This window comes from Myxocyprinus asiaticus, chromosome 33, assembly GCF_019703515.2.
Source record: "Myxocyprinus asiaticus isolate MX2 ecotype Aquarium Trade chromosome 33, UBuf_Myxa_2, whole genome shotgun sequence".
NCBI lineage: Eukaryota > Metazoa > Chordata > Actinopteri > Cypriniformes > Catostomidae > Myxocyprinus > Myxocyprinus asiaticus.
Window position 1 is genome coordinate 23545343 of NC_059376.1, and position 26383 is coordinate 23571725.

General features: G+C 38.6%; 2 protein-coding genes across 6 annotated transcripts; one reads left to right on the plus strand and one right to left on the minus strand.

Annotated features, from left to right (window-relative positions):
- The first annotated feature begins 8541 nt into the window (after positions 1-8541).
- Positions 8542-9528, plus strand: LOC127424259 (melanocortin receptor 3-like). Its single transcript, XM_051669276.1, has one exon. It carries the CDS (start codon positions 8542-8544, stop codon positions 9526-9528), a length of 987 nt encoding a protein of 328 aa, XP_051525236.1.
- Positions 9529-17763: 8235 nt separating this feature from the next.
- Positions 17764-25463, minus strand: LOC127424265 (uncharacterized). 5 transcript variants are annotated; one of them, XM_051669287.1, is made up of 5 exons: positions 23468-23668; positions 23210-23340; positions 20689-20912; positions 18457-18559; positions 17796-18203 (listed from the first exon to the last, which is right to left on the minus strand). In XM_051669287.1, exons 1-5 carry the CDS (start codon positions 23493-23495, stop codon positions 18159-18161), a joined length of 531 nt encoding a protein of 176 aa, XP_051525247.1. In that variant the 5' UTR covers positions 23496-23668; the 3' UTR covers positions 17796-18158. The 5 variants fall into 5 exon arrangements, with proteins under 5 accessions (XP_051525245.1, XP_051525247.1, XP_051525244.1 ...); XM_051669284.1 differs by having other exon boundaries at positions 17797-18203; positions 18370-18559; XM_051669288.1 differs by having other exon boundaries at positions 17800-18203; positions 18457-18539; positions 20705-20912; positions 23468-23658.
- Between the last annotated feature and the right edge of the window lie 920 nt (positions 25464-26383).

Sequence of the window (26383 nt, forward strand, 5' to 3'; positions counted from 1 at the left end):
TAGCCAAAGACATCAAACTAATGCAAATACTTATTAAACAAAACTTTGTTTCCCTAAGGACTGTTTGATAAAAATCTATGCACACCACTTCTGGAATTACAAAGCGGCTAGCCAATGGGCTTTTACCTCGCCATCTTAGTGTAACATATAGGCCCTACTGTACAGTTCATCAGACAGTCCTTGGCCGAGCTGTCTGAGGCCTTGACAATATACACAAAATTTCTGTTAACAAAAATCACTTTTTTTATTTTTTTTATTATCAGTAACAACCTATGCTGTCTGAAAAACCAAAATCAGAGCATCATCACCACACATCAGAAGTTAATTGTTTTTTTTGTTTTTTTATCAATGAATGAAACAGGGGTGCATAGTTTTTAATTTAAAATTATTTTCTAGGAAACATACTGACCCAGAACTCCGCAACCGGGTCTCGCACATCATTCTGATAATAGTTACCTGATACACACATTTTCATGCTTTTAATGTTTCTCTGGTCTTTTATGTAAGTGGCCATCTCTGTAACAGTAGTTTCACTGATGTTGTTTTTCGTTCTTAGATGTTACAGTTTTTCCACACATAAAGCTTAGATGACAGTTAAATCATGGAGTACAAAGACTGCAATTGACATTACATCTGTTAAAAAACATGGATTTGATATATATGCAAATTGATATATAAATTAATTAATCATTAAGAAGGATTTTCTACATCATTTACTTATTTTCTGGCTATTGTGTGTGGTTTCTCAGCACTGGCTGGGAATAAAAGTGTATGATACTGTTACCACTAACCCATCATCTCCAAACCACCATTGTTTTTAAACCACAGTGCATTTTTTCAGTGGCTTGCAGCTCATTAATTGTGCCACTGCCTATTTCTCTCAGTTCTCTTGAGATTCTTCATTATAGTCTGCCTGTCTTCCATGTGGTCACTAATCAACCAGATCTGTCAGATCTCTGCCCATTCCTCTGATCTCTGTTGCATCCTTTTATTGGAACTATTTTGCCCAATGGCCTTTAAGCTCTGAGAAAAGCCTAACTCCATTGCTCAGAAGACAGTAATTTGTCTAAATAAGCCCTTCTTTTCTTTTAATTCTATCCACAGTTTTCCTGAGCAACCACTGGGCGGCGCCATGATGGTTCTAATTGCCTGTTTTCTATTTCTGGTCTCCAGATGGCAAGTAAAAACTGCCAAAACAAGCGACCAGAAGAGAACAACAACAATTTAAGTGTTAAGGCTCAACTTGTGCAGTTGTTGGCTGTCATAACAACTCATAATAATTAATGATGTCAACTTATCTCCTCTCTGACCATCGCTTCATGTCATCTACATACTTAGGTGAGGCACTGTCTATAAAAAAAAATAGACTCTGTGAAGTATCAGCATCTTTTATGGAAATTTTTACAAATGTAATACCTTAAACATTACATTACCCCTCTAAGAGTATACGCTGATGCGAGTGAAAACACTGGAGACCGGAAATTGAAAACAGTCGAATCGTGGAGCACTTCCGCGTTCAGGAAAAAGGTGGATAATTAGCTCAATCTAGTAAAGGAACTTTCAGAGCCTTAAAAGGCCAGTAAAAATTCTAATGGTGGTCAGTCATCCAGATCATCTTCATTCCTCCAGAGTTTAGGGTTACAAAACCTTCCCCTCCCTAAAGTTTTAATCAAATATGAATTTGTCAAACTAACTTAAATAAACTCTACAGTCTCAGAACTCACCTTTTTAAAACAGGCTTAAAACTAATGCATTTGCACCTTTGCTGCCACCAAGGGTCAGAAATGAACCAGGGCTCAGGGCAAAAAATGCCACCGAAAGTGATCAGAAAATAAATAAAAATATTGCCCCACATATTTAAAAAGAGGATAGTGAATTTCCCACAGTGAATTCCTTTGGTGTTTAATCTCATGCAGATTTGTTATTTAACTATTTGTGTAAAAAGCTTTTATTGTGTTATATGATATCTTGTGAATTATTTTTCAGCTGCTTTTGTATATGATGTTAAAATGGTTTTATATGTTACAGCCATAACTGGATTAAGTACTGTAGTTGATTCAACTGAAATATCTGACATGAATGGGTGCACGCTGTTTTACATGGATAAGAAAATATGCCTTCAGAAAGGGAAAAAAATGCCCCTGAAAAGCAATCCAGGTGGCCAATTAAATAAAAAAAAGCAGAAAACATTCATTTCTGGCACTGCTGCTACCTTATGGCAAATCTTATAACTAACTTATAACCTCTCAAGTATTCGGTTTTCTGCCGTGCCTCAAGTCTTTGTTTGTCTGTATTTTAATTGTATTTACAGCCCTTTGGTCTATTTCAACTAAATCATAAATGATGTTTGGAATTATGTTAAATGTTTTGTAATGTTACCAGAATACTAAATCTTATTGCTTTAATCTCATATTGTAGCTCTCAACCTAATTTGTCCCTACAATGCAGAGACAGGGCTTTAAAGACAACTGATTAACGATCAACATTCTGATTTCTTCTTTGAGGGTGACTTCAACACAAAACAGCAACATATATATGTAGTTAAACAATGGACAGTGTGAAATATTACACAACACACACACCGTAAGGTACATCTGAGTGCATTCACTGGTTATGCAACTGTGAGAGGGAGAAGAAAACTGAACATGTGCAGTGTTATTACACCTGAATAGACTGTCAGACAGTAAATTAAAGCTGAGCGAGACAGAGAAAAAAAACGTAGATCTTGGTTGGTGAAATAAGGCAGTGACCAAGGTGTTCCAAGAAAAAACCTTGTGGAGAGGATGTGCAGAATTGTTAATAATGGACTCTAGTTTTGCCGTCATCATCTTCACTTATTATGCTACCTAAGACATTTCTAGCCAGTCTTTTTTTATTATTTTATTTTTTATTCCATAAGGTTTTAAGACTTAAAACCTTAAAGGGATAGTTTACCTAAAATATTTTATTATCTCATCATTTACTCACCCTCAGGCCATCCCAGAGGTGTATGACTTACTTTCTTATGCAGAATACAAACAAGGCAAGTGAATGGTGGACAGAACTCTGAAGGTCCAAAAAGAACATAAAAGCAGCATAAAAGTAATCCATACAACTCCAGTGGTTTAATCCATGTCTTCAGAAGTGATATGATAGGTGTGGGTAAAAAAATATTTATGTCCTTTTTACTATAAATCTCCACCTTTGACAAGCCTGACCAGTAGGTGGCAGAATGTGAAAGTGAAGACTGATAGTAAAAAAGGACTACTGAAATATTGATCTGTTTCTCACCCACACCTATCATATGACTTCTGAAGACATTGATTTAACCACTGGAGTTGTATGGATTACTTTTATGCTGCCTTCATATGCTTTTTGGACCTTCAGAGTTCTGGCCACCATTCACTTGCATTGTATGGACCTGCAGAGTCTAAATACAGTAGGTCTAAATACAGTAGCACATTAACACACCATTATAGACCGTTGTCCCTATTGTGGCTAAAATGTAAGAACGTTTGTGTATGTATGGTGGCAAACGTACAAGTTATTGTACATTTTATTATGGGACGGTTCATAGCATCATATTTTGAAAACATTATGAAATCAGTTACTATGTCTTTAACGGCTCAGTGAAATCAAGCATATTTGCAGCTGGCCTTTTGAAATTTCTTTAACCCTTAAAAATCCATTAATCCATTTTGACCAGGATGATTTATTTTTCTTTATTTTTCTATTTTGTGTGTGTGCTCGGACATGTGTAGCAAGGGCGGACAGGGAAGGGAAATCGGCCTGGGATTTTATATAGAAACTGGCCCAAAAGTCCTTTTCTGCATATCGCTGGCATATCGCGGCGCCGGTTTGTGCAATTTTGCAGTTTTGCTTGCAATAAATTTTGTTTCATCAGGGTACATGGTTACTTTTCAAAACTTGATCTGACACTGAATGCTCAAGCAACCTAATTTACACTTAGAAAACTCCTGATGTTGCTATAACAATGCAAAAAGCACTTACCAATTTGCTTGAAGTGAAAATCAGTCCTCCTTTCCGGTTTAATTTATCAATCGCACGATCATGCAGAATATCTTAGGTTTTTAAATCCAAAAGTATCTCTTTCTCAACGGCAATAACAGCAGTGATGACAGCCGACTCATCAGCAAGATCTCGCGCTTTTCGCTTTCAAATTACGTGCATCACTTAAAGCGTGATTACGTCACTCAAGGCCAGCTAGAAGGCCTGGACTGGGACATATCCTAAAGACCACACCCACAAGAACAAATCAATCAATCTGATTGGCTGATGAATCTGACAATCTGACTTTAGATGCCTATTCACTGCAGTGTTGAGGGATTCTGTGGAAATTCTGAAGGCCTGACGGGGTGGAGCTCAGACTTACACGCTGCTTCGGCTAACGAGCATGGCTTTGGACAGTTGTCACACTTTGCTTGTAAGCATCGAGGAATAAATTCTGAATGGATACATTTGTTTAGTTTTTTGCTATTCGTTTTTAGATTAATTAGGAGTAAAAAGCGATTGAAAATACATAGGCAAAAAGGTCAATGAGAATGAAAGGATGAAAAATATTTATTTATTAGGCATGTGACGCCAGCAGAGAAGGCTTTGCTGGCCCTAAGAAATCGCCACTGAGTTTGAGAAATAGACACCTCACATGTCCTCAGCTGACAGCTTCATTGAATTCTACCCACTCAATACCAGTTTCATGTACAACAGTAAAGAGAAGACTCAGGGGTGCAAGCCTTATGGGAAAAATTGCAAAGAAAAAGACACTTTTAAAACAGAAAAACAAAAAGAAAAGTTTAGAGTTGGCAAAGAAACAGACATTGGACAACTGACAATTAGAAAAGAGTGTTATGGATTTTAAACCCACTGAGCATTTGTGGGATCAGCTAGACTGTAAGGTGCATGAGAAGTGCCCGACAAGACAGCCACATCTATGGCAAATGCTACAGGAAGCGTGGGGTGAAATGTTATCTGAGTATCTGGACAAACTAACAGCTAGAATGCCAAGGATCTGCAAAGCTGTCATCACTGGGGGCCTGGGTACCTCAGTGAGTAAAGACGCTGACTACCACCCCTGGAGTTCGCGAGTTCGAATCCCAGGGCATGCTGAGTGACACCAGCCAGGTCTCCTAAGCAACCAAATTGGCCTGGTTGCTAGGGAGCACAGAGTCACATGGGGTAACCTCCTCATGGTCACTATAATGTGGTTCGCTCTCGTTGGGGCGTGCGGTGAGTTGTGCGTGGATGCCGCAGTGGATGGCGTGAAGCCTCCACATGCGCTATGTCACCGTGGTAACGCGCTCAACAAGCCACATGATAAGATGCATGGGTTGACGGTCTCAGACACGGAGGCAACTGAGATTCATCCTCCGCCACCCAGATTGACCAAGGGTGACTACTTTGAAGATGCAAAAATATAACACAGTTTTGATTTATTTTAGATTTTGTTTAGTCACAACATAATTCCCATAGTTTCGTTTATGTTATTCCATAGTTTTAATGACTTTACTATTAATCTAAAATGTGAAAAAAATTATAATAAAGAATGAGTAAATGTTTCAAAACTTTTGACCGGTAGTGTATTATCTTATCTCTCATAGGTAATGTTGGAAAGATTTTATTTAAACTCATCCTCTGTGGAAAAATGGTGCATTTTGGCTGTGTAAAATCCACAGTCAAGGACACACCACTTCTCGTTGGCAATTTAAATAGCTTGTGCAGTGCAAGAAAAGTAAAAAAAGAAAGCTTTTATTCTGAAAAATAATCTTTGTAATTCTAGAAAAAAAATTGCCACACTCTGTAAAAAAAAAAAAAAAAAAAACTCCCACCTGTTGCAAACATGTAGCATATAACCATAGAGATTAATTTATTCACAATGTCTGTTAAAGCCTTGGGCTGATCTGAGTTAGCTTTGTAAATTCTGTGTCATGGAAATTACAACAAGTCATATTGTACTGTGTATGTAACAACTGGAAATCTATGTGTACCTTTCTTTAACCTTTATTATATAATAACTAAGTAAGGAATAATTGACATCAGGCCGTTGAATTATTGAAAAATAATGCACACCCGAGGTGGTAATGTTACACCAGGTGTGCATTATTTTTCAATAATTCAACGGGCCGGAGTCAATTATTCAGCTTATACCACGGTTACCATACCTTAAGACGTCGTTCAGAGTTTTATCTCCAGCCATTTTCTGGTTTTCGTCCCTAAAATGCTCTTGTGATTGGAACTACTTTCTTCCTCCACGGATTCAGCATCTTGCTTTGATACAGTCCGAGCCTTCGTTGCTAGTTCAAAAATTCTGAAAAGTTTGAAAATATGTAAAATATGTTATGTAAAAAAAAAATTGGTGGATATAAGTGCTTTTTTGTCACATTGCGCACAAGGTAATACAGCCGAGGCAGCAAGCAAACGCATTCACCTAAACTCTCTTCTATGTATCATATAGAGCATTGGGAAGACCAAAACATTTGAGTGAATTGATTCATTCAGGTGGTTCATGAAAATGAACTGGTTAAAATAAACAATTCACTGATTTGAAGTGTTGGGAAGTCCAATGTATTTTCATGAATTGGTTCGTTCGAATGTTTCATGTTAATTAATCAGTTTTACAGATTCACTTGAACCCCTGCAAAGAAGTCACTGCATCGTTTTATTTGAATTTAATTGTAGCTGTTTCCTACAATGTTTTTGAATATAGGGTGCTTTCTAGTTTTATTAGCTTCATTTAGTATACATTTTTTTATGTTTAGTGTTCAATTTAGTATAGGATGTAGGATATTTAGTATAACTTCTATTTATGTTCAATTTAATGTTTTCATCCTAGTTATTTTTAATTTTTATGCAAGTTAAATAGTGTTCTGATTTAAGAAATAAGTCATATAATCTGATAGTTATATTACAATTATTTTTTAAATTACTTTTTGTTATTAGCTTGTAGTGTAGCTAACTACTTTTTAAAAGATAGTGTACAAAATCAGACTGTGCTTTAACTACTTGAAATTATGAGCAGTTGTAGATTGGAAAGCTACAGTTTCAAAGTAGACTCCCAAAAACCAATACACACACTCTCACCCAAAAGAATACACTCTCATTCACACTCAATTCATTCACACAAGCAGTTTCTTGGTTCTGTAAAATGACATGTCCTTCTGTGGTGTTACATGGAAGTGCCCATTATAGTGGACATACCTTTAAAAGACACTTTTATTAATTCATGGGTGATTATTTTTGGCTGTTGTTCATAATTGTTCATAACATGATTCCTTGCTCAAGGTTTGACAATTAAATGCTTGTGGTAAAGAAAAACATACAAGTTGCCCTGGATACAGCTGCGTGATACGAGAGAAGGAATATATTTATCTGTTGCATGTAGCAAATGACTATGAATACTTTAGAAAGATCAATTCTGCATGCAAGGACATTTCATTATCACAGTGTTGCACAAGTAAGTCAGTGATTATAGATTATTTATATATTAAAAATAGATGTAGCAACTCAAAGTTGTGATATTAAATTATTTTGAAATCCCAGCTAAAAATTATTTGGCAACAAGCTATAACATGCTCTCTTCATCGTTTCACATGCTTAAATGAAAAACTCCCCCACAATATTATCAAATTTTAGTTTAATTATTTTGATTTCAGTAACTTATGCATTGCAGTAACTTGTGGATCTATACAGATGTTCTGCATTAACCCCTTTTAAACAAAAATATAATCATTCCCAATCTTTTTTTAATGATGTATTTTGGGGTGGGCGGTTAAAGTGGTTTATGGTTACAAGGTTGACAAGGTTTTAGGTTACAAACTGGTAATTATATGGGTATTATGCTATAAATGTGGTTTATGAGGACATTTCTAGGACATTCCCCATAATTCAAATCGCTTAAAAGACATACTAAACTATGTTTTTTTGAAAATGTAAAAATGCAGAATGTTTTTTGTGAGGGTTAGGTTTAGGGGTAGGGTTAGGGTTAGGGGATAGAATCTATAGTTCGTACAGTATAAAAATCATTATGTCCATGGAGAGTCCTTATAATGACAGCTGCACCAACATGTGTGTGTGTGTGTGTGTGTGTGTGTGTGTGTGTGTGTGTGTGTGTGTGTGGTGTGTGTGTGTGTGTGTGTGTGTGTGTATCAACCCACATCATTCATTTAAAATCTTAAGCAAACACACACAAAGAGCAGGGGGAGGCAGCATGACGCTGACGTACTGTTAGTGGCTGTGAGAGAGACCGTTTGCTCCGAGCCTCTGAATCACAGAGCATCTCTACACCAGCATCAAACACAAAAAAGCAACAGAGGATTTTTCTAAGAAAACATCTGCAAAACTGCCTCATCTGATTCTTAAATTACATCTCCTTCCATTATTATTATTCTCCATTCCACTATCTTAATTATTTTTGTTAGTTTTTAATACTCAATCTTGCTTACATTTTTTTATTTCCTCTCTGTTTTCACTCTCTCTTTCTCATTTTCTCACTTGTTGTCTGTTCTTCCCCATTTCTTTTTGCTCTATTTATCTTTTCAAATTCTGATGAAGGACTCATACCTGCAATTCCTGCAAGGGCAGAAATATGCAAACAGTACGTCTTTGCTGCCTTCTAATGGCAGTACTGCGGATCATCCAGCAGGGGCGCTGTGTGAGCAGGTGCAGATCAAGGCAGAGGTTTTTCTCACCTTGGGTATCGTGAGTCTACTGGAGAACATCCTCGTCATCTCAGCAGTGGTAAAAAATAAGAATCTTCACTCTCCAATGTACTTTTTCCTGTGCAGTCTAGCTGCTGCCGACATGTTGGTGAGTGTTTCAAACTCTCTGGAGACCGTTGTTATTGCAGTACTAAACAGTCGCCTTTTGGTAGCCAGTGATCATTTTGTGCGTTTGATGGACAATGTCTTTGACTCAATGATCTGCATTTCACTTGTGGCATCCATCTGCAACCTTCTGGCCATCGCTGTTGACCGCTACGTTACAATTTTCTACGCCTTACGCTACCACAGCATAGTAACTGTACGAAGAGCACTGGCAGCTATCGCTGCAATCTGGCTAGTGTGTGTGGTTTGTGGGATTGTCTTTATAGTCTACTCGGAGAGCAAGACTGTGATTGTGTGTCTGATTACAATGTTCATTGCTATGCTAGTGCTCATGGCAACTCTCTACGTACACATGTTTTTACTCGCCAGACTTCATGTCCAGCGAATTGCTGCCTTGCCCCCAGCAGCAGCTGCTGCCGGCAACCCTGCCCCACGTCAACGTAGCTGCATGAAGGGAGCCATAACTATCTCCATCCTGCTTGGGGTGTTTGTGTGCTGTTGGGCGCCGTTTTTCCTCCATCTTATTCTGCTGGTGTCCTGTCCACACCACCCACTCTGCCTCTGCTACATGTCCCACTTCACAACGTACCTGGTCCTCATTATGTGCAACTCTGTGATCGACCCTCTCATCTATGCCTGCCGCAGCCTGGAGATGAGGAAAACCTTCAAGGAGATACTCTGCTGTTTTGGCTGTCAGCCTCCACTTTGAAAAAGAGTGAGGATAATGGAAACTGAGGGAAAGAAAGAGACAAAGGCAGAGACAGAAGACTGACTGATTTCAAATAAGTCATGGACGCAGTAAGGGAGAGTTTAACTAATATGACAAGCAGAAACTTAAGTCTACCCTGAGCCTGCCTAAGTGGGACTGCAGGTCTTTGCTTGTCTCCCAGGCTGGTCAGGCTGATCTGTTTGCTGGTTTTAGAGGGTGTTTTGGGCTATTTTCAGCTGGTCAGTGTGGGAGACCAGCAGGCAACCCAGCTAAACCAGCTGAGCATCAGTTTAGCCAGCTTGGGGACCAGCTCGACCAGCCTGGCTAGCCCTTCAGCAAAGCTTAGGCTGGTTACATGTTTTTTTCCCCGCAGCAATGGTGGTGTTAATAATTATGCTACACAGCCTGAGATAAGCAACCAGGTTGCTAAGGGAAGCAACTAAAAGCAGACACACACCGTTTAAAGGAACCTGAATCTAGAAACTTGTAAAGCATTATCAAGGAAATTGAAAGCTCAAATGCTATTATGTGTAAAAAAAAAAAAAAAAAAAAAAAAAAGTCAGGTGACCAGTTGGAATGTGTCCCAGTGCTTTCTGAAAAAGATCAATTATGTATTTTTAATGCTATTTATGTATAGTGACGTCAGTAGCATATTTCAGGAATCTATGGTACAACTGTGTTCTGTCCATTCTGTCTGATAACAGTGTGTAAATACCTGTGTTCAATGCTGCTAATGTAGAATCAAGGTTGCTTTTGGAAACATTTGAGTGCATCCCCTGCTGAAAAAAAAAAAAAGTATGGTCACCAGCAGATGTTGTATTTTTGTTGCTGGTCCCTAGCTTGGGATGCTGGTGTTCCACAAGTCTTCATGACTAGCTTGACCAGCAAAACTTCCTTGGCCAACCAGTTTCAACTGAAAAACAATGCTGGTCGACTTGCTTTGCCAGCTAAGTTTAGATTGTGAACAGTATGGCTATGTTGGTCCAACAGCTACACCAACCAGCATAAACCAGCCTGGATCAGCATTGAAAATAATTTTGGTCTACGTTGTTTTTTAGCAGGGCAATCCGTCACTCAGGTGTCAACATTGTCTTATCACAGACCAGTCAGAATCAAATTCATAGATCCATTTGTAACAGTCTGCCTTCACACTCCACCTAGCTGCTGAAGTAAGCTAATGTCGATCAGTTTGCTGTCAAAGTTTCAAATTTCAAATATTCAGTGGTGAAATATACCCTCAATAACAAACTCCAGGCTCACCATTAACTTTTCGATACACCTTTTCTAAATTCATCTACTTCAATTTCAATCAACAAAATAGACATTCCCAACTATGCTATTAACCAAACAGTACCACAGTATGTGCGCTAAGTGGTCTATTTAGTTGACTTGTCTCACTAAAATGGTGTTAACTTTTATGCTTACAACTGTATTAGCACTTTTAACGCATGAGCTATAACTGTTGTTTGAGCACTTGATTGGTTGTTACATGCACAAGTAATCTATCACTTTAGGAAAACATAAATGTAAAATTTTATATTTAAGTAAATAAAAAGGAAAATAAAACAGAAATGTAAAATATAATATTTAACCAATCAAAGCTGTTCTTAATGTCACAAATGTGTGAGAATGTGTTGGGTGGGGGGCATAGAAAATATGATAAGCTCAGTAACAGTAAAAACAATATAAACAACTATTTGTCTGTGAGTGTGAATGTGCAATATTTTGTAGGTATGCAGGAGGACCACAAATATTTGATTAATGATAGTTTTTCACATTCTGACTTCAGTTTTTTTTTGTATCTCTGTAGCAAACATGAGGTGAACTTTAGGTGAACATGGATAATAATTACAGCAGATGGAAAGGCTATCCTCAAATTCAGTAATTGCAGTAACTATCCTATTTGTATTGTTCTGGTTAAAAAGGGTTTTAAAAATAAAAAATTAATTGCCGTGATGTTCTGCCATATAAAAAATAATGAGCAAGCTATGCTTATGTTTTAAAGCTTGTGCGGTTAATTAAAAACATTTTTGATGTCAAGGTCTATGTAACGTTGAAGCATGGATATTTTTCAAAATATAACCACTCTTGCCATGTAGCAAAAAAAATTAGGTCAGCATACAAAGCCTGTTTTTATCAATAAATATATTCAGTCATTTTCACCATTCACCACACTGACTCCAAACTTTTAAATACTGCATGTCAGTCAGAGTTCTATGTGCACAGTCCTAAATTAACATGCACTAAGATGAATCATAAAGTAAGCAAAGTGGTCAAAGTTTCTCCCAATGAATGATCAGTTAATGGTTACCTCTCTGCATGCAGCATAGAATTCATAACACTGAATCTTGTGAAATATTGTAAACACTGAGTTTGACCATTGTGCTGTGGCCTTCCCAAGCACATTTTAGAAAGAAACATTGCCACATTGCCATTCAGAATGGTACATATGTATCCATATACAGTTAGCCTAGTATTTAATTATACTGAATGAATAGACTGAACTGGCTATTTTGAAAAAACTGGCTTTAAAATTCTTTTGCTAAACGAGTCCCAACACATGAATAAAAAATGTCAGTTGCTGAAGGCAAGAAAGAACTTCAGAGTAGTGAGCTTTTGCTGGTGAACAGGGCACAAGCATTTTTTGCATAAAGCCCTAAACACTGTTCTGGACAGTCTTATGATGAGAATGAGTGATACTCAAGTTTAATCATATAAATTGACTCAAGAGACCAACCAGCAGTAAAACAGCTACAACAGGACAATTTATTCAGCTACATTAAATTTGTTTAAATGTCTCAAGCAACAAACAATATGTGAGACTTTCCCTTAAATTCACAATTTATATAGAAACAAACAGAAAAGATACTTGGTTTTAACCAAGGAGGCCTATTGTGAAGAAGCTATCCTTTAGCATTCATCTCAATGGAAATTATTTGGCTGGCACAGGACTCCCTGGAAGTACTTCACTTATGGGCACTCAATTTGGCAGCTAGGTAAGTATGTACAGTATGTATGTATGTATGTATTTGATTCAAACATCTAAGCCATAAATGCCATGTGAATAATTACTTTGGACCCAAAGAAAAATGACCACATGACAACACTAATTGGCTGATGTCACCACAAAAGCATGCACAGTCTTCACTATCCTGAGCTGTGACATGTAAAGATCAGTAATGATCTCACCTTCCAACTCTCTGGCCCTTAAATTGTAGGGGTCTTGAAAGGAAAGCAGGCTGCATCCAATAATTCAGATGATCAATGCTGTAACCACGTCTTGAACCTCTTGGGGGTGTCACGGGTGTTGAGGTACACACAAATGTAATTGTCCTTTTTTGTCCTTAATATAATTATGGTGCTGAATGCTAAATCTTTTGGAATTAAGGCTTTAAATTTGATAAAGACTCAAAATGTAATATTATTTTGGTTTTAAATGATACATGGTTCTTTTGAAGTTCACATAGTATATTCACTAACATACAGTATAATTATATCAATAAAAGACAATGTCCACACTGTGTATTTTCTAGCAGTAGCAAGACTCCCTACTTGCTCTGCAGAAGCAGCGTAGCAGATCTAGTCTGCCAAGACCAATTTCCTATCAATATGTCATACACATTAACATGCTAAATCTTTCAGAGAGTTACCATGACTTAAATACACTACTCTTTAAACTGCTCTCTTTTTAAGCACAGACCTGACTAGCACATACCCAAAATAAAATGAAGACACTTAGGAGATTTTTGTCCAAAAGTCCGAATTCATTAAAGAAAAGCTCAAATTTATTGTAAAGTAGACCTATTTGCAAATATTTTCATTAAAAACTATATATAATGTATATAACACTGTCTTTGCCACAGCCTAAAAACACAAGTCAAAGCCACTAGCCTTACTATGTTCTTGTTCTAATCTGAGGGTGATAACTTTCCTACTTTTATGAATCATTATCTTATACTATGTCAAGAGAATTGCACTGGCACATGGCACTGATACTCTTAACCTGAACTGCTGACCTTGCTGATGTGTCATGCTGAACATTTCCCATTTAGCTTCTATGAAAGCTGAGTACCGCCTTCTTTGATTGGATTGGCCATTTCAAACAACATTGACAAGCAGTGTTAGAGCACTTAGCACAATAAAAATTAAACTTCTTTAAACCATTATGTAATCACAAAATGTAACAACATAATGTGAATTATACTGCAGTGCTTGTATGGGGGGGGGGAGGGAGGGGGGAGGTGTATACTGTATCTGATTCACACACACAAAATGTCTTTTGTGGTTACAGCCCAGCTTATGATGTGTTGAAGTCTACCTTGTGTAAAATGCATCCTTTATGCTTCGGTGCAACTCCAAATGCAAGACTAAAGATGACAGGAGCCAATAATTGCACAAAATTGAATTATGACTATGTTGTTCTGCATTTATAATGGCTTTAATACTCCAAACACTCTCACACACATACACATTGGTACGGCTATTCTGATGAGGAATCTCCAGAGGCATAAAGGTTTTATACTGAGTTAATGATATTTTCTATACCCTAACCCTAACCATACCCCTTCCCCTAAACCTAACCCTCACAGAAACATTTCTGTATTTTAACATTTTTATTAAAACATTGTTTGCTATGTTTATTTAGCTGTTTCAATTATGGGGATGGTTGGGATGTTCCCTTAATGCTGTTTTTAACCATTTTTGGTGTATTTTGAGGAGATTTTTGTCCCCATAATGTTGGTAAACCTGAAACATGCAAAATACCATTGCACAGCAGGGGGAACATCATGGGGTTTGAACACACACAAGCAGAATTACTGAGTAAATGAGAGATGGCAGAAATCCTATGACAGTGATCAGAGAGCTTCTCGACAGGCGAGGAAAAGATTATCTGAGAAGACATATGAATAATTTTTTTTCTGTACACTTTGGGGCCCCCTGCAGCTAAATGAAGAAGGACCTTAGGGAGAAACTCTCAGAATGTGACCACTCACTTGTATAGTTTCCTAAAGAGCATCAACCCATCAGCTACTCTAGAACCAGGGTTGTCATCAGTGGTGTGACCCCACCCGTAAAATTATTAAATAAATATTTAAGTAAATAAGTATATTTAAATAGTATTGCTCTCTCTCTCTCTCTCTCTCTCTCTCTCTCTCTCTCTCTCTCTCTCTCTCCAGCTCTTTCAGCAGTCAAGGTCTCTGTCTTTTTTTTTTTTTCACTCTGAATCTTCTCTGCTTGAAATAAGCTTCAAGTTGTTCCACCTAAAGAAGCAAACATCAAACGAAACTCAAAGTTCCTCCACATGTTTGACCTCCATGGAACTCCATTTTCTGATTCTGAGGAAGTTCTGCAAACCTGTCACGTTGCCACATGGCACATGTTGCAGATACAAAAGTGTAAATCTTAATTCTGAACAATGTTGTCGCCTCAATCAATGAACACAAGAGGGAGCTATTGAATCTTATGGACAAGCACGTCTTAAAGCAAATAGCCACCGTTTTGCTGACCCAGTAATCAGAGTGCCTGGCTATGAACTGAGGTGGCGTGAGTGGGTCATGTTGAACTGCTTTCGCACCACCCAAGGAAGGTGTGTCTCTCTCGTGTATAAGTGGGGAGCTGCAGATTCCCCAGCGTGTGACTGTGGGGCAGCTTGCCAGACAACTGATCACATAGTAAATGAGTGCCCAATAAGATGCTTTATTGGTGGTCTTCGGGCGCCACATGAAGCAACTCCTGAGGCAGTGCAATATCTAGCTGACTTGGACTTTAACTTATGACAACTTTACATGTAATGATGGCTGTGCTTTTACAAATTGTTTAACGTCATACGAATAAATAAAATCCAGTGATTAAACGACATGCCCTTCAATTCACTGCCATCTGCTGGCCAACACCTGTCTTTTGCATTTTGAAAATATTGTCATTCAAAGTTTACAATTCACCAAATACAAGGAATTTGTCTTGGTGCAGAGGAAACAACAGTATAAAAAAAAGGCACATTAATACACGCAACAACAAAACAAATTAAAATCAAACCCCAAAATGAAAATTCTCTCATCATTTACTCACTCTCATGCCATTCCAGATGTGAATTACTTTCTTTCTTCTGCTGAGTACAAACAAAGATTGTAAGATTAAGAAAGATTAGAAGAACATCTCAGCTCTGTTGGTCCATTTAATGCAAGTGAATGGTTGTCAGAAGTTTTAAGCTCCAAAAAGCATATAAAGGCACCATATAAGACTCCTGTGGAAAATCCATGTCTTCTGAAGCAATATGATAGGTGTGGCTGAGAAATGGAACAATATTTAAGTCTCTTTTTATTATAAATTCACCTCTCTGCCCAGTGGGTGGCGATATGTTTAACCAGTCCTGCTCAATCCGCTCTGAACGGGATTCGAAATGGCGTCGCTGGTGGGTGTGCTAACGAGGAAGCTAAAGGCTACAGCCCCTAGCGGCAGTCGCTAGTGCGCCTCTTGAGGCCAAGGGAGTGAGGTTTATACATACCGCACAGCAAACATGTACCAGCTGACTCCCATTACACTCACCCCCTTAAACCTCACTCCCATCCGGGTCACGGTACCACTGTAACTGGTCCAAACAGGATTCGAACCAGTGTCGCCGTAAGGGAGGTGGGCGTGCTAACAAGGAGGCTAAAGGCTACAACCAGCCCCTAGCGTCAGTCCCTAGTGCGCCTCATGAGGCCAGGGGAATGAGGTTTACACATACTGCACAGTTATCACGTACCAGCTGTTTCCCGTTACATATGCATGAAGAATCCGAATCGTCAAAAACAAAAGAAGAATATGAAAGTGAAAGTGGATATTAAAAGGACTTAAATTTCACCCACACCAATCATATTGCTTCTGAAATTGGGTTGCACTGTTGTTGGTCATTCCATTGACAAATCATTGAAAAGAAAACATCTTTCCAAGAAATTTTAGAAGACAAAACTCCAGAAAACATGAGTTGTGGAAAAGTACATGTAATATAGGAGCGTTATACAGTGCATTCCATTGAATAGACAGTAAGTCCATCCCTGACAGCTTTGTTTCCTTTCACATCAAAAATCAAATATGGCGCTTCTATGAATAAGGTATATGAGAAAACTAGTAGTATTGTAGAGGCTCAAAGGAGACAACAATGTTCAGTTTGTGAGTGAGATGAGGTCTCTGAAGATATGGGAGCAAAGTACTTATTTATGATAGATAGCTTTAGCCTGGGTGTTGAAAGTTAGTAGATTGTTCCTGAATTTTAGAGCTCTCAGACCTGGCCTCTGCTTAGATGGATGATGCTAGAATAGAAAGTGGTCTTGTGTGAGAGGTCAGACGCTTCTCATTCTGGAGGAATATAGATCTGTGAGGGAAGGGAGCTGGCAGCTAATTAACTCAGCACAAATTGCTCCGTAACTTCTCCTGGAAGTGTGATGATGCAGAGCCAAACCAGACAGGCACGGAGAATAAAATAACTGAATCATTGCTATGTAGAACCACCAGAAATGCTGTTGGCAGACCAAATTTCTGTAAGAAGTGAAGGATAGTTTGTCCCAAAACAAATATTTTGTCATTATTTACTCACCCTCATGTTGTTTCAAACCCATATGACTTTCTGTCTTCAATAAAATGTTAGCCTCAGTCACCATTCACTTTCATTAATGTCTGAGGCTAAAAAGGCCAAAGTATACATCAGCTGTCGGCATTGCTGATTGGAACACACACAGTATGCGTGAAGCAAATTTCATCATCAGCACAGTCTGCCCTCATCTGTGCGCATCAACGGTGCATGTGCCTGCCTTTGACTGTACTAAAAGTGTATCACAAAGCAGTCATAGTGTGCATGCGTCGAACGCATTCTTATTCGCTAGCTGTCAAAAGAGTATACTGTAAAAGGCTACGTGCTCGACCGTGTGTGAGACGACCCAGAACGTGGAATGTGGAAAAACAAGGTACTGTATACCTGAGCCTTAACATTTTGCCTTACATCTACTGTGTTGATATGAAGAAATAAAGTCATACAGGTTTAGAACAACATAATTATTATATTCTAGCAATTTTAGGAGAACTTTCCCTTTAACTAGCTAGATTTATTGATTAAAAATAAACTCTTACCCTGGTATATATCTTAGATATGTTAGATATTACTTTATAATGTGGACCCTTTATGGCATTGTTTTCATCTAAATGTCATCATGAGTTCTTCAGAAATTTTGTCACCATGAATAGCAAAACCAACTCTCACATTTACACCCACTCATACGCAAGCACAATCAAACTTTTATTAATAAAATGTATCTTCCTGGCCATCTCACATTATGGAAATATAGCATGTAAAATAATGTATTTAAATACTGCAAGTAGGTACAAGAATCTGGAATGAAGAGTTGATCATTTTACAGTGTATTAGGATCCAATTTACTCTTAAAGGATATAAAGCATAAGTTTCCTAATTACAGTAAAAATACATATTATTCACAAATTCACAGATCAATATATTCACAAAATAAATTACTCAACCAAACAATATTCTTTTATAATAAGTTTTGCAGAATTTCCTCTGCCTGTAAGGAATGTCCATATGAATGCTGTGATGAATAAATACTGCAAACAATGGTGATGATAGACATTAAGATGTCTTATGTCTGTCTTCTTTTCCTAAGTTCTCTGAGCTCCTTAAAGACCTGTGGATAGAAACATCTCAAAACCTACAGACTTCAGATTTCAATATTTAAATAAATACACACAAGCACGCACACACACACACACACACACACACACACACACACACACACACACACACACACACACACATTAGAAGATGCCAGCTACACAAGAGGAGGTACCTACCCATATACACACAGCACTGAGGAGAACTTTACTCAAAGCCAGTCCTACAGAGGCCCAAAGGGTTGATAGCCCTGCATCCATACTCACATAAGTCATGCTAATGTTCTCCGATGACCCATTAATAAACTTGGTGAAGAAATCAAAGGTGGGTGAAACTGCTGACATACAATCTAGGGAGACAATCACAGAGCTATGTTATCTGAGCAGAAATGATCTTGGAAAAAAGTTAACTTTGCCATTCTGGAAACAATGCACACAGATGACTTATAGAATATTGTGTTTGTGTTTGTGTTTGAAATGTTCATGTCGTTTAAGAGATGGTTCACCCGAAAATGAAAATTCTGTCATCATTTAGTCACCCTCATGTTGTTTCAGACCTATGGGACTGTACATTCTTTATTCTATGGAACACAAAATGAAATGACCTTATTCACAATTTACTTTCATTGCTTCTTTTTTTCCACACAGCATAAGTGAATGAAGAGGACTGAGGCTGTCAGTGTGCTTTCACACTAGCACTTTTGGCATATAAACCTAACCCAGGTTTGTTTGACATCAAGGTTTGGTTCATTTGGATGATGCAAACACTGATTTCCAAGCTTGGGTGTGGTTCGCGGGTGCGCACCCAAGTTCGGAAAACACTGTTCACATCATCCTGTTTGAAAAAGTGGTCTGGGGTACGGTTCATGTGCACTCCAGTATGGTTCGCTGCTGATATGACCGCAATCGAACCACTGTTGATGCCATATAATTTGTGCCTGTGCATGCTCCCGATCGCAATTATTATGGTATAATGCATTTTTCAAATCTTCTTGTCTATCAGTTAAATCGCAGAACAGCTCACATTCTTCATTTCTCTTGCAACACATCCACGGGTTTGCAGCAGTCAAACCCCAAGATTCTTCACATTATTGCAGTTTCCAGCCTGGTCTCATGAAATTACGTGAGCATTGCAACATTTTTGCAAAACTGAAATTACGTGCTTCATTAAATGTTTAGCTGCAGATTTCAAGTGGAATGTCCAGCAGGGGGCGCCAAAACTGAGCTAAATTATATTCTTGACTCGCAGATGCGTCATCGTCTGTGCGCATAGTTGGTACATGCGCCGGCCATTAACTCTACTAAAAGAGTGTCACAAAAAAGTTGTAGTAGGCATGCGTCAAAGGCGTTCATATTCATCAGTAGAGTATACTCACAAAGGCAACGCAGTTGACCAGGCGCGAGGCGATCCAGAACACGCAAAAACGAAGTATACCTAGGCCTTTACCCTAACCGACAGTGTTTTAAAATGCAAATTCTAAGAAAAGAAAAAGAAAACACAGATTAACTGAAGCAACCAGAACATTTTATGTTGTTTCTATGCCACTTTCAATTTTGTGTGTCCTTGGCTGGACTTCATCCGTGGCCATGGAGGCCAAAGTTCAATGTTCTCTCAAGTGAGCTACCAAGCAAGCTAACGACATAAGTATAAGAGTGTATATGTACTGTAGGTGGGTTTGTAATACAAGTTTTAAAATGTATCGTTTTTCAAATCATGCGCTAAAGTAAAAGTGTTTTCATACCATAACATAGCGGGTGAGAAATAGAGTGAAACATACGTTTTTATACTCATGATTTGTGTAACAATGTTTAAACCACACAGTTGTTGTAGTTTCTCTAGTGTTCATTTCACCAGGAAACTGCAGTGAAACATAGAAAGTAGCACGTACAAGTCAGTTTGCAAAAACGTATGTAGAGTAATCTATGAGACCAGGTTGGCAACTTCAATGCATCCATGGCAGACAAGCACAAGTGTTGTTCTGTGCATGTAAAGTTTTGGTGGTAAATCCAGGGACATACTTCAATACTTCAATTAAGACAGTAAAGCTGATGTCTTCTCGAGTTGTTACCTTGTTACAATCATAAACAGCTGCCGATTGTACTCACACTGATGACGCAATCGGACAGCGGTTCGAACTCAAACTATATGATGGCAGGGGAGGGGGAGGAAACAAAGCAGGATTAGGAACAAGCAGTCGAACCAAATCAGTCCCCAAAATTCTTCTTTCCACATAAAGAATGGCAAACAGGTTTAAAACAACATGATGGTGACAACTTTTCATTTTTGGGTGAGCAACCTCCTCAAACTGAAATGGGCAAATTGTGAAGAATCACTTCATATGTACAGTATTCAGTTGTTGGTAATTTGTTATTGTCCTCTGCTTGTGTATGTGTGTACGAGTGTCTAGTTTGCCAAAATTGTGTTACCATTTCATAGCAGTATTACAACATGCTGAATAAAATGTTGCAAAACTTTAACAAGTGTTAATATTTACTTACTCAAAACAATTAATACCTGAGATATTCAGTGTAAGCAAAGAGTGGTTGTTTATCCCTCCGACCTTCGCTCTTAAGAAACACTTATAGGTCCCAGCATTTGCAGGTGCAACTTTCCTTAAGATCAAAGATGCATTTTTACCCAGTGACACAGAATTGTTGTACTTAGTTCGTGTGCCAACACTTTTTTCCTGAATGAGGATTGACGAACAGGTTTTATTGTAGATCTTTAAGAAACAGAAACAAATACATGTCAATATGTGCCACTGCACAAGTTTGTATGGTGTATTAAAAAGTGTGTAAATACTGTAGCTCTGCACATGCAACACAACACCAAGTAGATAAAAAGGTTCTTAAAACTTTTTTCTGCCAATTCTAACAGAAATGCCTGAGCATACACGTCTACTTATATGGCTGTTTCTTCAACATTTGGGGACTTTTAGCACTGTGAATTTCTAAAGTATTGGTAAAACATTTTTACACTCAGTATTTTTTTTTAAGCCTACTAACAATGTCCAACAGTGCATGTACATGCATTTTAGGAGATTTATGTCAACTTTTTTTATTATTATTTTTTTTCTGAAAGTCATGCAAATTCCCACCACAGTGTCATTTCCACTACATCTCAAATTCTGTGGTGGAATTTTTTTTTTTTTTAATTAAATGTATTTATTAGACTCCTTTGTCTTGCTATGAATAATATCATAGCTAACATTTGACGTATCCTAAATATGCACAACGAAATAATATTTTCACAAAATTACAAGCTTAGTTGAAAATGACGCCAAATAAAATTATTCTGCCCACAAGTGATTTTTTCTTTGTTTTTGCTTTTTCAAATATCTCTTGTCTCATATTTCATGCTTTTCACTGACACTTTTCTTGATTTGGTTAATAAGTACACTAACTTTTTTGAGAAATACTTTAGTAGGGGTAAAATCATTTGGTGTGGTGGTAAAGACAGCACAACTATGGAACAGTTGTAATTTTATTAAAAATTGGTAGAAATAATTCACACTAAATATTGAAATAGTTTATTTAACTTTTTGTTCAGATTAGTTTTAAACATGTAAACATTTTTATTTTTATAATGGATTTTCTTAGTTTAATATTGAAAGTCTGGGTCTGAAAAAAACTAAAACAAAATAATTTGTACATAAAGGGCATTTGAAAAAAATAGTACCAAAAATAAATGATGACCTGGTAAAAGAAAATGTCCCATTCAGTTATAATGTGGCCTTCATTTAACAAAAAGAAAAATCTTGAAATTTGTTTGTTTTTTTTTTCAATACAAATTAACCCCTGGGACATGAAATTACCTAAAAGTTGAAGAAACACCCTGATGGGTTAAGAGGATCAAACCAAAAAGATGAGAATCTCTCTCAATCCAACTGGACCCCTTTAACAGCAAAACATGTTTTATATTCTAATCACCATGAAATTCTTGATGCAGTGTTTTAGAAGTTAGTAATCAAACTTCTTGACCATTTTTTCGTTGAAATCCAGGAACTTAATACACAATTTGAAAATCACACAATGCTTACACTAAAATCAACTGATCTACACAACACTATGTCCATATCCAACCAAGAAATATACTTATTTTGTTGTCACATGGACTTTTTAAATGTATTTCTTTGAGGATGCACTACGCATTTAGCACTAAAATAACATTAAATTGGATCAATGTTTATATTTGACTTTTATTTTACTGAATGATGTTTATTATTATTATTATTATTATTATTTGGTACTCTAACATTATGGTGCATTCAGTAATTTTTGGGTTTGTGTCATTTTGGACTTTCAGTGACACCTGGCGGCGTGGATGCAACATCATCAAAATAAAAATTTTCAGTTACAGATGCCATTATAGAAACTCACTATTTACAGTCACAGTCAGCCATGATTAATTAAATCCATGTGTGAAAGTGTCCAATAACAGGAAAGTTACTGAGATTAAGCCAGTAGTATTTGGCTGGTCATGTGATTCTAACATGGCGGCCCCCATGTGCGGACCCTCTCCATGTAAAATAAAAAAGCTTTTATAAGGTTACTGGTATGACAAGAGTCTCATTTATCTCATGCAAGTACTCATGATTTTATAAATATTTTTATAATTATAATAATGAATAATTAATTTATTTTGGAGTACAACCTTTTTGATGAGGAAAATATTACTGAGTGCACCTTTAATAAGGATATGTTTTACATCTTTGACACTGCGAGCAAAACATGCACGGGTCCATTTCTTTCAAATAAAGATCTGAGGTGAAAAGGAAATGTTTGTGTATCAGCGCATTTCCTGCCTAAAGCCACAGATGTTAAAACAGATTGATATAGCAGAAATAGGACACAAACTAGAAAACTCTTTTGGCCAAGCAATGTGGATATATGAACACATGAGGGGGTGTTCCACAAATCAGCATCTACAGATATTTAATAAATTCAGCATGTTAATATATAGACATGCACCGCATGCTTTCCAGCAGTGGTCATCTGAGATTTGAGGGTCATGTCTTACCTTGTACCAAGTAACAGAGGTGTAGCTTTGACTGTTTTTAAAGGCAGCACAAGGCAAAATGATGTGATCTCTGCAGTCTGCTGTGATTAACAAAGGCTTGTCTTCAGCAACTACTACACTAAGGGTAAACACTAAAAAAAATATAGACATTATAGCTCAAAAAACAGGAATAATCTTTTAAATGGCCTTTTCAATACAATAAGTTTATTAGCTAAAAGTGGTAAGTAAAATAGAGAAAGAGAAAATAGGGTTACTTACCCCACACTATCAAATGTATCATCATCATCTTCGAAAATGATGAAATGCGTTACGCTCACACTTCCTCTGAAGTTGGTTCTTTTCCACTGGTCATTAGATTCATATTTTCTGAGGAAAGTCTTTATGCGGGTTTCATAAATGGTTGGAGAATTACTACAGTCAACCCTAACCTCTCATTTGAGTCATTTTGCCATACATCAAACACATTTTCAGTTTTGTTACATCCTGCCCCAGTCTAGGGTTGGGGAGGAGTATCAAAAAGGTTGAGTTCCCTATCTGTCACTCACCGACGTTGTGTCGATGTAGTGACGCTAGGGGTCATCTTGGGAGCCCCAAACACCCCTGATTTTGAAAAAGGCCAATGGGAATTGGCGAGTGGAATTTGCATGCCACTCCCCCGGACATACGGGTATAGAAGGAGCTGGCTCGCAACCACTCATTCAGATTTTCTCTTCGGAGCCGAGCGGTTGTGTTCAGCGAGTTGAATTACTCTGCCGATCCATTCACCTCGAAAAGCTTTTGGATTTACGGCACATTACAACGGCTTCTCCCCCTCTTGCACTGGTGAAGTGCAGAGAACGCCCCTGGGTGCTTGAGCAGATAAAAGAGTATATTCTTCCTACTGAAAGAGTATATTTTCCCATCTAAAAGAGTGGCATTAACAGAGAGCGTCTTTTTAAAGATGCCTCTCCGTTTGTGTGTATTTCCTGGTTGCGGTCGTTACCACTCCGCTTCCGATGGCCACGATCGCAGTCTTACGTGCTTGGGCGCTGCCCACGCGGAGACAGCGTTTGTGGACAGGTCATGTTCTCACTGTGAGTGCGTGACCATGACAACGTTGCGGTCGCAGTTTTTCCTTTGTTAGAGGGAAAGACCACCCCAGCGGCTCCCCGCCTCGGTCCTTCTACCTACGGGTTTGAGGCCGCGTCGATTAGCACTGGTGGCGATTTGGGGACCCCATTGGGAGCCATTCCGCCAGGTAACTCCCCACGGACCTCCCATTACCCAGTACGCTCGTTTGCCCTGCTGGGATGAGACCGCCAACTCGTTTCAGGGTGAGTTCGCGATCTCGTTTTGGCGCTCGTGAAGTGGATGAGCTCTCGATTGCTGCATCGGAGAGCGGGCTGTCCAGTCTGATGCTGAGGACTCGACTGACGTGCAGCTGGCAGCCATGCTAGCCCAGGCGGCTGCGTGTGTTGGGCTGGAATGAAACCCTCCACCCCCCTGAATCCTCACAGCCTGACGATTGGTTCCTGGGCCCGGAGCGCTGCTCACGGCTGCGCCCCGCCCTGGTCCCTTCCTTCCCGGAGGTGCATGAGGAGCCCACGAGGTCGTGGTGTGCACCTTTCACTGCCCGGACCCGGTCTCTGAGCTCCTCCTCTCTCACTACCCTTGATGGTGGGGCTGCCAGGGGGTACTTGGCGATTCCCCAGGTGGATAAAGCAGTTGCGGTGCATCTGTGCCCGCAAAACGCCGCCACGTGGCGGGGCCGCCTGAGACCCCCTTCCAGCGCCTGTAGGGTTACGTCATCTCTGGCGAATAAGGCCTGCGGAACCAACCATGTATCAGCGCATTTCCTGCCTAAAGCAACAGATGTTAAAACAGATTGATATAGCAGAAATAGGACACAAACTAGAAAACTCTTTTGGCCAAGCAATGTGGATATATGAACACATGAGGGGGTGTTCCACAAATCAGCATCTACAGATATTTAATAAATTCAGCATGTTAATATATAGACATGCACCGCATGCTTTCCAGCAGTGGTCATCTGAGATTTGAGGGTCATGTCTTACCTTGTACCAAGTAACAGAGGTGTAGCTTTGACTGTTTTTAAAGGCAGCACAAGGCAAAATGATGTGATCTCTGCAGTCTGCTGTGATTAACAAAGGCTTGTCTTCAGCAACTACTACACTAAGGGTAAACACTAAAAAAAATATAGACATTATAGCTCAAAAAACAGGAATAATCTTTTAAATGGCCTTTTCAGTACAATAAGTTTATTAGCTAAAAGTGGTAAGTAAAATAGAGAAAGAGAAAATAGGGTTACTTATGCCACACTATCAAATGTATCATCATCATCTTCGAAAATGATGATATGCATTACGCTCACACTTCCTCTGAAGTTGGTTCTTTTCCACTGGTCATTAGATTCATATTTTCTGAGGAAAGTCTTTATGCGGGTTTCATAAATGGTTGGAGAATTACTGCAGTCAACCCTAACCTCTCATTTGAGTCATTTTGCCATACACCAAACACACTTTCAGTTTTGTTACATTCTGCCCCAGTCTAGGGTTGGGGAGGAGTATCAAAAAGATTGAGTTCCCTATCTGTCACTCACTCGACGTTGTGTCGATGTAGTGATGCTAGGGGTCATCTTGGGAGCCCCAAACACCTCTGATTTTGAAAAAAGGCCAATGGGAATTGGCGAGTGGAATTTGCATGCCACTCCCCCAGACATACGGGTATAGAAGGAGCTGGCTCGCAACCACTCATTCAGATTTTCTCTTCGGAGCTGAGTGGTTGTGTTCAGCGAGTTGAATTACTCTGCCGATCCATTCACCTCGAAAAGCTTTTGGATTTACGGCACATTACAGCGGCTTCTCCCCCTCTTGCACTGGTGAAGTGCAGAGAACGCCCCTGGGCGCTTCAGCAGCTAAAAGAGTATATTCTTCCTACTGAAAGAGTATATTTTCCCTTCTAAAAGAGTGGCATTAACAGAGAGAGTCTTTTTAAAGATGCCTCTCCATTTGTGTGTATTTCCTGGTTGCGGTCGTTACCACGATCGCGATGGCCACGATCGCGGTCTTACGTGCTTGGGCGCTGCCCACACGGAGACAGCGTTTGTGGACGGGTCATGTTCTCACTGTGAGAGCGTGACCATGACAACGTTGCGGTCGCAGTTGGAAGCCATTC